Raw genomic sequence first — 11,449 nt, forward strand, 5'->3', positions numbered from 1 at the left:
AATCATCACTTCAACTCACTTTCATTGACTAGAACTCAGTCACATGGTTATACCTAACTGCAAGGGATGCTGGATAATGTAGTCTAGCTGTGTGCCCAGAAGAAAGGAAAACGGGTTTGATTGATGGGGGGGAAACTGATACGTTGTATCATGAAATAAGCCAATGTATACAGTCCCCATCTCTGGACATCTGTCAGAGTGTCACTTGAGAATACTGATTCCTTATTTAGCTACACTGAGCACTGATCAGTCTTGAGCTCTGGGCACCATACACAGAGATTCTAATTCAGTAGATACAGCCAATAAGGAGGGAATATGTTAATTGACTGCCACACCCTCAAAGATGGCGACACCCACTGCCACAAGATGGCGGCACCCAGTCCCCTCAGTGTGCCTGCCTCTGGAGTCTCCCAGTCCCCTCAGCCCCGGATGGCGGTTGCCCAGCCGCCCAGGGCCGCCCGAGGCTCAGTTAACCAGGGCCGGTTGAGGCTTGCACTGCCGGCAGGGGCAGCAGCAGAGGTGTGATGGGGCGTCGCCTTCCCCTGATCGCCAGGTCACCTCCCGCCCCTGAGGGCTCCCAGACTGTGACAAGGGGCAGGCCGGACTGAGGCCCCCCCCCACTCCAGTGCATGACTTTTCATGCACCACCAGGACTCAATATATATATATATATATATTCCCTAGGTGACTTTGATGTCTAACCACATTTGCAAGTCACTGGTATAGAATGTCAAATTCCACTCTCTTGTGGGCAAGACAGGGGGTTAAGTAACTGGAGAAGTGCCATTAGCTGTCACATTGTCAGCAAACATATATTAAGCCCCCAACAAGTGCAGAAATAGAAAGGGGTATATGACCCGGCCCCTTGCTGGGCCACAGGGCCTGCCCGCTGAGGAAGACACAAAACACGTGCATTGAGAGGCAAACAGTAACACAAGGACCCTTTGTGCAGGGCCCCACAGAGCATGGCCAGGTTCAAGGGCACAGTGACCTCCATGTGTCAGGGGAGCTGTCGTGAAGAAAATGGGATGAGGATAAGATGGAACTGGAGGAAAACTTACGTCTTAGGGAAATGTTAAAGGGAGAGGGCATTCCAAAGAAGGCCACCAGGATGAGCTGAGGCTCAGAGGCAGGGCTGTCTCATGTGGGTTCAGCAAGGTTGTGTCAGAGAATCCTGAGCAGTCTCCTCGAGAGAGGGTGAATGTGGACATTGTGCTCTGGGCTGTAGGGATAGAGCCACTGAGCCCAGGGATTGGCTGGAGAATAGAAACCAGAGCCTGGAGACTGTTGGAGGCTTTTGGGAGGGACCAAATGTGAAATGATTTGAGCCTCAAAATGGAAGTCAGAAATGGGGGAGAGGAGCTGGAGAAGAAGAGGTCCTTGTAGCCCAGAACAGCCTTGGGTCGGCCCTCTGAGGAGGAGGAAGCTAGGGCTGGTGGCTCAGCAATGCAGTGTGCAATAAGGCATTGATGTATACAAATCAAACATTCATAACTCTGGATCTGGCCTTGTTTCTTTCTCAGAAAATATCCCAGATCATTGGAGCAAGGAGTAGATTAGCAATTCTGAGCTTTAAGTCCTATTTCTAACACTGATTTACTGTGACGTTTGGGACAAGTTTTGTTGCTTTGATTGCTACGTTTCCACAATCAAGAGTGCAAAGCAGTGAGACAGATCCGGCCTATGAGCCTGGTTTAAGAAGTAGTCGCTCAAAATGGCAATAGGGAAAGGAACCCCTTTAGAATAATGGGATGTTCAGATCTGCTCAAGATTTTCCTGGTAATATCCACAGCTTAGTTTACAAGTCAACAGAGGCATATGTTTTTGTGACAGTCCATTTTATAAGACTTTGCTGATATTTGAAACAAAGCAGAATCCAGTTCTCTTCATGCTATTTTCCAAGAACCTCACTGATGCTCATGGTTTCCATCCTCACCACCATGCAGGTAACACATAGTCTTTATTTCTGCCTAAGTCCCAACCCAGGTTTCCAGCTGCCTGATTGGCATTCCACCCACACCTTGGACATAGCCCCACAACCACACCTGCTCCTGAGGGATTCTTCTGCCCATTGGTGTACATTTGTCTAGGCATCCAGTTCTTCCAAGTCTTTCTTGACTTCTCTCTCACTGCCCAGATTTAATATTTTCCCAGGTTATATAGGTTGTAGCTCTGTGAGGGAAGGTCTGAAAGGGACATTAGAAATCCCCTCATCAGTGAATAATGGGAATTACAAATCTGTCCAGACTCCTCAAGGTGAGGATCCATGTTATGAATCGCTATACTCCCAGCTGTAGACATAGTGGCTGGTACATAAAATAATCTTTGCTTGAAGGCATGTGGGGAGATATGTAACTTAAATTTCCACCTGGAGAAACACAGATTTCTAATAAAATGTAATATGAGACAGGAACAATGAATTGGAATCTCTCATGTTAAAGAAGGGTGTCCACTGTGGAAATACCTACCTGACAGATTTTTTTAAAACCAAGGTGGCGCTGACCAAGTTTCAGTGACTTGCCCAGGATCCCCAAGTGTATAGCCCAGTCTTCACTCCACTCTCCCTTTTGAAACTCAGTCTCCACCAGAGGAAACTGCTAATTCATCCACATGAGATGCTTTTGTCAGGGGAGAAAAGATCCCTTTTCCTGTGTCTTTTCACCTTGGGAGGTGCCACCATCTCCGGCACCATCTCGGCCCTCCATGCCACCAGCCAGCACTACAGCAGAAAGGGCCGTGTTGGAAATGTCTGTGTGTCCGAGAAAGGTGCAGGGCCATCCCAGTCTCTCTGAGAAAAGTGGATGGAGGCACTTTCCAGCTCTGGATACCCTCCAGGTCCCCAATTGCTCCAAGGGGCTTATCGTACTTCACCAAAGTCATGGAGTTCATAGGACTAAACGAAATGAAGGAATTGGGGTAGTTCTGCAAGGGACAGTGAAAAAAGTTGCCTGGGATGAGAGCCCTGCATGCCCATCGTGCCTCTGCTACTGTCTCCTGGTTCCAGGCAAGTCAGACGATGCTCCCCTGAGGTCCCTGCTCTTCTTGGCTGGCCTTCCAGACCATCTAGCTTCAGAACATCCCTCCCCCACCAAGTACATTCCTCCTCTTTCCCCAGGGCACTTGACACATTCTCACTGCTCTTGGTGTCATTAAGCCCAGAGGGGAAATCAAGTCAAGAGATGGTTAATTACTTCTGAGAATGGGGGAGATCCTTGAATGTCCAGCTGCCCCACCACTGGGCAGGAGCCAAAGACTCCTCGAGTCAGGGCTCCACTGTGTGTCCATTAAGATCACCTGGCCATGAACAAGGTGATTCTCATGAGCCCAATGTGTTCATTAGGTCCCAGCCAGTGCTGGTCTCAGGAACCCCAAGCTGGCCATCAGACCCTCCTTTTTGATGGTAACTGAAGTCATTTACACAGACAATAGGGTGAACTCGGCAGGGCTTTTTCATCACATCCATTGTTCTAATAGAAATGCATATTGCGACCCAAGCTTTGTGACGGTCCATTTTAGAATACTTTGCCGAGCAAATCAACTGTGCAGTGAGCCATCGGAGAAGGTGGTTTTCCTCAGCAGAATGTGCCAGCTCTCTCTAGACAGCCAGAGCCCAGCCGAGCCTCAGCTGCGAGAGGGGTGCTGGGCCCTCCCTCCTTCTGAGCCCACTGGTGGTTGACAGAGGAATCTGAGACATGCGGCCCATCTGACAAACGCCTTTTACCCAGTCCAGCCATTCTGTCTTGTCCTCTCTCCAAATAATTCCTATTCCCTCAGTCCACATTCAGACACACCTTTTCATCAGCTGCTTAAAATCATGAAGTGAACTTAATTAGCTTTGTCAGCCCCTAAGGCTGGCAGGGTGGCAAATAAGGCGTTACATTCACTGTCCATTAGTGGTCTGTGATCTAAACTAGATTGAGCGTTTTTCAAGCTGTGCATGAGCAGCATCAGCACTTTCTACACAGAGATCCGCCTGGAATCTGGGAGATGCCCAATTCCAAGGCCACCCCTCTTAGCCTCGCCCACTGTCCTGATGGCCACCTTCTAGAATCCCCTGGGGCCAACTTTCAACAGGCCACTTTGTAAAGCTGAGCAGCCAGGAGCCAGGGCCACATTCTTTATGAAAAGCCAGGCTCCAACCAGGATCTCCAGCCAGATCTGTTTTAGCAACAAGTTCCAAACTCCAAACAGTTGGAAAAAAAGAGAAAAAGCAACAACAGCCCATTCAATTAAAAGTGCCTTCTTTGGAGAAACCAAAAGAGCTGAGCAGTTGTGAGCCATTGAAGGGCAGGGAGTGAAATCTGCAATGCTGAGGGCTAGAAAGAGGGTGCTCAGCTGCCACCATCTTAAGAAGCACAGATCAGTGAGGGAGCTGAAGGAGCCTAAAGAGCTGCCTCTTCCCTTCTCCCTGCCCAGCTGCCCATGGAGAGGGAGGGCATGGCTTTTCTGGCCATGGGGGCTCGGCTCCCTTCCCCTACACACAGCTAAAGCTTTAGGGAAAGGGCAGCAGGGTAACCTGTATGTTCATTACACCACCTGGCCCCTGCGATCCTGACAGGTTTGGACCTGGCTTTCCCTCAAACCCAGAGCAGCTCACCTGGAACCTGCTAGAACTTGCCCTCGGAACCGGAGCACTCCGCCCAGTGCATGCTAGAACTTCCTCTTCATCCCAGAGGAGTCCCCGGGGCACGTGCCAGAACTGAGGCCTGAGGCCATGGCCCACTCTGGAGAGTAGCCTGGTATCTGCATTGGGGTGGGAGTGGGGTCAACAGAAAAGAGTGGTTTGGCCAGGACGACTGTGAGAGCCTTGAGGAAGCCTCACCCACCTCCATCAGGGAGAGGCTGAGCAGAGCCAGGGACACTCTCTTCTTCACCTGAGGTTCAGGTAAAGACCCACAACCAGCTACCATGCAAAGTAGAGTAGACTGAATCTGTGGCCCCCACAGAAAAGAAACTCCTAGAAATGGTTCTGCTGTCTCCTTTCTGCCCCATCACCTACCATCCCCAGACCCCATTCCCCAACTGCCTCTGCTTCACCCCTGCCCTTCCCACACCCGTTCCCCCACCTGCCCCTTCCCTGTAGCCTCTGGAATCTGGAGCCTGTAGGGAAGGGTTGGCTTCCTAGGTAGACAGAAGCAGCATCGCGTGTTTACAGCTGATTCGACATCTGATTGAGTCTTCCCTGATAGTTGTGAGTGTTCCTGACTCAAAATATGTGCAATTCCAAGTGTCAATCAAACTCTTTTAAACAGCAGCTGTCATCGCCGTTGCCTTACAAAGCACTTAGAAACTCTTCTATTTAGAAACCATCCCGGCCCCAGCCTGCATCATGTTGTCCATGCTAAGAGTTCCAGTGGCTGGTTGAGAACTTTGCAGCTCTAATCTCTCAATAATAAAGCAGATAAGAGGGGAGATGTTCAGTTTCTCCAGAAGGGCCCATTTAGGGGAAAACGGGAGTTTTTGTCCCCCTTCCCCCATGCTTGATGGGCACACATATATCATTTATTCGCTCAGGCACCCCAGGCCCATAGGGATGGCACACCCAGGATGGAGCTTAGCATTGAAATCAGTGCCCAGCGTGGCCCTTGGCCTATGTATGTCAGATTAAGAAATGACCTAATCAGAAAGGGGAGACTCAGGAAGGTGGCTGTGGGCCCCTTACCCACAGTTGTGTAGGCGCATCAGGCAGCTCTACCTACTGTGTCCTGAGACAGCTAAGCTCAGGCCAGGAACTCAACTATGGACCATGTGCTCCATGGAGATCTGGGGAACTAGAGCTGTAATCTTGCCAAGACTCGGAGAAGCCACTGAAGGTGTGTGATACAGCTGTGTCTCTCACCATCTCTACCTCCTTCCATACCTCTCACACCCGAGCCAGAGGGGCCCTGACTTGCTTTGACACATCCCTCACTTCAGTTCCTCCACTGGGAATGTCCTCTCCTCACTGCCCTCCATCCCCACATCTTTGAGTCCTTTTCTTTTTTCAACACCAACTTAAATACCACCTGCCCTGAGAAATGCTCTCCACCTCCCCAGTCTGCTGGACTTCCTCCTTCCTCTGAGCTCTCAGAGGATTTTATCCACACCTCATGTGGCATTTACTTCCCTCTACCTATCTACACTGATGTATGTATATACTCTTCATCTCTCCATTAGACAGTAAGCAACTTGAATTCAGTATTCCTGTCGGATTTCTCTTAGAATCCCCAATAGGCCTGTGTCCTGTGCTTCCTCTGCCCTCTCTGTCCCACTGTCTCCAACCCATCAGTCTCCCATTCCCGCCAACATGCTGGTTTTCTGCTCTTGCTACCCCTGGCTGCCCACTCTATTGTCTGGGTTCCTTCTCTCTCTTTTTTGTACTGACAGCTTTATTGAGCTACAGGTGTGCATGTTGATGACTTTTAGCAAATGTACAGTTGTACAGAGAGCACCACAATCCAATGTTAGAATAGTTTCATCACCCCCAGAAAGAACCCTGGGCTGGTTTTCAGTCAATACTGTCCTGACTCCCAGCCATAAGCAACCATTGATCTGCTTTCTGTCTATAGAATTGCCTATTCTAGACATCTATATAATAAAAGCCTAAGTGACCCTTATGGCGGAATGACCAGAACAACCAGTCACTTTGATGCACACTGACCACCAGGGGTCAGATGCTCAATGCAGGAGCTGCCCCATGGTGGTCAATGCACTCCCACAGGGGGAATGCTGCTCAGCCAGAAACCGGGCTCACAGCTGGTGAGCACAGCAGTGGTGGCGGGAGTGGGAGGGCCTAAGCTAGTAGTCAGACATCCCCCAAGGGGTCCTGGACTGCGAGCGGGCGCAGGCCAGGCTGAGTGGACCCCTCTCCCCCATGCACAAATTTTGTGTACTGGGCTTCTAGTTTCATATAAATAGAGTAATTTCTATGAATGGAATCATGAGGTCTTTAACTTATTGTCTGATCTCTTTAACTCAGCATAATGTTTTTCAGTTCCATCCAATTTACAGCCTGTATCTGGTCTATCCTTTTGTATTGGGGAGGGGCATTCCATGGAATGGCCATCCTACATGTGGTTAACTCAGTCACCCATTGGGGCATGGGTTCCCTCTCTTGATATTTTAACACCCACACCAGAGACTGCACAGCCTCCTGCAGGTCATTCTGGATTGACTTTGAAAGGGGGGAAGGTTTTTAAAGCTCTCAGGAAACTCTCATTTCACAGCAGGAAAGATCTGGCTGACAGCCTTCCAGGAGGACGGCTCCCCAGGAGACAAATGAACTGAAGGTGTGTTCTTTTTAGCCTACTCTCAAGCCTTCCCTGGCCACAGTCCTTGACCTGCAAGGCTATGAGAGAGGTGGAAAGTGATATCTCAGTGTGTTTATTGTTAATACTTATGGCCCACTCTGTGTTGTTTACCAATACTCCCAAGGCTCAGAATCAAATCATTTAATATTTAACAACCAGTTGGGCACTATACAGACCCAGTTGGAACTGATGCTGAACACCAAATCCTTGAGACCCCCGCTGTGTGAAATCCAGGGGGCACCAGGGAAGGAGCCAGGCGGCCTGCAGCAACAGGTAGGGGACTGTCAGGGAACAGTGGCTCTTTCTCAGTTGGTACAGAAGCATTTCAATATTTTCACAATGACTTCAACTCCGCTGGGAACATCAGGCCTACCCATGTCCACCCACCCTGCACACCCAGAGGCTCCAGGACTTCTAGACCTGAGCCCCAAACTCCAAATTGGATTAACATGTGGAACAGTCCCTCGGAGAGGGCAGTGCGTTGTGCTGGAGAAGTAGGGGGAGATGTTGACTGCTGCCTCGTACAGCCGCTCTGAGACAGGGAAGGCCGATGAACCCTGATCATGAGCAGGGTCTCGGCACCCGTTTGCTGGACACTGAGTCCTAAGATGTGGCCAATCCAGGCTGTTCCTCACACACACTCCTCTTAACACATGTACAGGTTCTGGCTGCAGATTGTCGCATGGTGGGGACAAGGATCCAGAGCCACCGTGGCTTTTGACAATATCTCCATCAGCCTGGACTGCTACCTCACCAGTGAGTCCACCCTGCCCCCGGCACTTGTTCCCACCCCAACTACCCAGGTTCACTGTCCCTCCTTCACCTAAGCCACTTTCTCCCACCTTCCCTGGGGCATGCTCACCTCCTTACAGCAGAGCCTCACTTAACTCAACCAATGGGGGTCTTCTCTATTCCAGTCAGTGGGGAGGACAAGATGCTGCAGAATACAGCACCCAAGTCAAGAAATCTGTTTGAGAGAAACCCCAACAAGGAGATGAAACTCTGGGAAAATACACCAAGAGAGACCCCCATCTTTGACCCTACAGGTAAGGGTTCAACTTACAAATTTGAGCAAAGTAATTATTTGTTGCAAAAGGCAGAAGAAAGATGGGTGCTATGATCGGGATAGGGAGCTAAGTTTAAAGAATAAGATGTCAGCCTTTAAAAGGAACATTGCTTGCACTTTGGCTATGGGGCTCCAAGAAGGAGCTGGTTCTCTTGCTACAGAGCTTCTGAAAGGTGTGCAAAGGAGCACTCCTCCATGCACGGGGAACACCCAGGCCCTGGCACAAGCAGAGAACCAGGCTGGTGACCTCTCCTCACCTCAGCCCCTTGACACCAGTCTCCACTCACTGCACAAAGCAAACCTTCCCTCAGATCTTTCCTCCACATAAAGAGGTTGGCCCAAGCCCAAGGTTATCTGTTGCAGGAAGGCAGGCTAGCCCATCATGGGTAAAGCCCCAGAGCGTCAGGTCCGACACATTTCCCCAGAGCTTGGCTCCCCTCAACGTTGCTTGATTCAGCAGTCCCGGGATGAAGGACTGCTCAAGAGGGCTCTGCCGCTTCCAACACAGGCCTCTTCAGCCTCGTGCCCTAAACCATGGCAGTGACTTCTCAGCTACTCTTTGTACAGGGCATCATTTGGGATCGGTCTCAAGCCCCAGCATGATGTTCCTCAGCAGTTATTAGCTCCGTGAGCCAGCCCCAGGGAAGCGGATGAAGGCCTCCGGGCCACACCCGCAGGTCAGGGTTCCCCAGGTGGGCGGTGGGCCTGGGCACTGAGGCCTCTTCCAACATGAGTAACCTGGAGATGCAGGAGCGCAGCACACCATTCACCACACTCTTCCTCCTGTAAAAGGTAATACCGATAGATAAATGACAAATCTCTCATTTCTACTCATAAATGTGAAATCCTTGTTTACTGCAAATTACATTGAATCCATTGACTCTCAACGTATTAAGTATTAGCTTTGCTTTGTGTTTGAAGACATTCTTTCTTTCCTCCAAAAAGCTACCCCAGGACTAACTATCCCGTCCTCGCTCCTGCCTGACCTCGAAACTCCAGACCAGGGAAAGAGTTCATGGCTTTTCCCATTACCTCCCCCTTCCTCTCTTCTCCTTTAACTGGAACCTCAAAATACCTTTCCAGTTTTCCACACTGCAATCTCTGTTTCCCACCCCTGCCTCGTGGTTCATGGCTCATGAAACCGTCTAACACGAGGGAGGACCTGCTTTCATTGTTGAGCGGTCTTACCCGCACCTCATCCCAGAAGGGAGGAAGTACCTCCCTGACTTCCCGGCCCTTGGTCAACCATGGCTCCTGTGATAGATTCAGGACATACTAAGCAAATGTCACAGCAAGCCACCGCCTGCCTAACCACCAGCACTGGTTACATGGCGGGAGTTCCGGAAACACTTACTGATCGACTGGTGGGCACTTAATGTTGAGCTCGGTTCTCAGATGTCAGCTGCTGGCTCCCCTGCAGCCGGCATTCAGAAACCTGCCATCCACCCAGCCTGACGGGTTTATTGCCATATAAACTCCCACTGTCCCTACAGGGCTGATCGATAAGGGCCTGGCCAGTGGCCACTCAGACTAATGAAATCACACAGCGGCTCAAAAGCGTTGGTGTTCCCCTACCACCTCCAGATAAAATTAGAAGTGAGTGGCTGCCTGAGAGGCTGGAGATGACAATGGCTGGAACACAGCTTCCTCTACTGAGCGGCCCAGCCTCAGAGCAGGGTGATGGGCAGATGGCTGTGGGTCAGCATTGGGTCTTCAGACCCCCTTCTGAAGCAACCCCAACTCAAAGGGAAGAGGACACTGAGCCTCAATGGGCTCCTTGGGAGGCTTTAGAGAACCCAATAAAGAGCTAGTGCTTCCCCAGGACCCACTGCCACATCAGGGAGCAGCTCAGGTGAGGGAGAAGCCGAGGCAGGCTCCCAACTCTCCTTCCCCTGCTGTGTTTCAGTAGCGGGAGGCATCTCTCCCCCAGCCTGACAAACTCCCAGTCCCACCTTGCTGTGGACCCTAGTGGTGTGTGGTGGGGGTGCCTCTGTCTTCATCAAGAGGATTTATAGGGGGAGGGTAGCAGGTCCACTGGGCCCTCTGCATCAGCACCGGCCAGGACTCAGGCTCATGGTCGGGGAGAGGAGGCTGGCTGCCCCTGGATCCATGTTGAGCCCACAGTTCCAGCAGACTCCTCTGAGGGCAGGCCAGTGCTCAGAAATGCTGAGCAGGACCAGATCCAAGCCAGGAGCTCAGAGAACTCACAGATTAGAAAAGGAGAGAACAGGTAGACAATGATACAGTCCAGTTACATGCCTATGGCGAGAGAAGTGCTGCAGAGGAGGGTCCTGGAGGAGGAGGGTCCTGAAGGAGGAGGGTCCTGCAGGGGAGTTAGGACAGGGGCTCATGGAGAGACCTAGGTCAGGGCCACACCCACTCAAATAATCACCAGGCAAACACTGGCCTGACACCCACCTTCCATGCGACCAGCACAACAGGGGCAAAAAAAATGTAGATTTCAGGTCCCCTTCCTTACCAGCTGTGGGCCACGTACTCATTGCTCTGGAGCTTCTGGCCCAAGGGAGCCAAGTGGCCTGGGAACGGGGAGATCACAGCCTACAAATTAACCCGAACTTCGAGCTCCTACCTGGGAGGCCCCCAAGAGAGGACGAGAGGGCCGGGGCCCCGGGGGCAGGGAAGGAAAGGAGTAATCCATGAGCACACCTGACCCTGGCTAGGGTGTTCCACACGTGAGCTCCTCCCATCCTCACTGCCCAGGGACAGCTACTGCTGTTCCCACTGTAGGGAGGAGGAAGATGATCTGGAAGAATGTACGTGGCCCACAGCTGGTAAGGAAGGGGACCTGAAATCTACACTTTTTTTCAGCCAGCTGAGCTACTTCTGAGTATCCAAGTCTCCAACCCACAGATCAACACCAAAAATGAAAAGAGGGGTAGTGCGTCCCAGTTGAGAGCCCCTGCATGATCAGTAAACAAATCAATTGTCAGAGGAGACAAGATAAGATTTTCCTGCCAAAGTTCAGCGCTGTCTGTTTCTGCTGGGCTGGAACGGGGCGGCTGGCTAGGGCACCACCTGGAGACACCGAGGCAGTTTCGGGAGACTCACTCACAGAGCTTCCAAATCTCCCTAA

General features: G+C 51.1%; 1 protein-coding gene across 1 annotated transcript in view; it reads left to right on the forward strand.

Annotated features, from left to right (window-relative positions):
* Positions 1-11,449, forward strand: part of ALK (anaplastic lymphoma receptor tyrosine kinase) — a gene marked incomplete at its 3' end in the record, with an annotated part of 551,341 nt that overhangs the window by 525,584 nt on the left and 14,308 nt on the right. The window contains exons 10-11 of the mRNA XM_005886069.2: positions 7,951-8,045; positions 8,207-8,335. Of these exons, the coding sequence (XP_005886131.1) occupies positions 7,951-8,045; positions 8,207-8,335 (224 nt within the window). The remainder of the gene's footprint in view (positions 1-7,950; positions 8,046-8,206; positions 8,336-11,449) is intronic.

Source organism: Myotis brandtii, unplaced genomic scaffold, assembly GCF_000412655.1.
Source record: "Myotis brandtii unplaced genomic scaffold, ASM41265v1 scaffold953, whole genome shotgun sequence".
Taxonomy (NCBI): domain Eukaryota; kingdom Metazoa; phylum Chordata; class Mammalia; order Chiroptera; family Vespertilionidae; genus Myotis; species Myotis brandtii.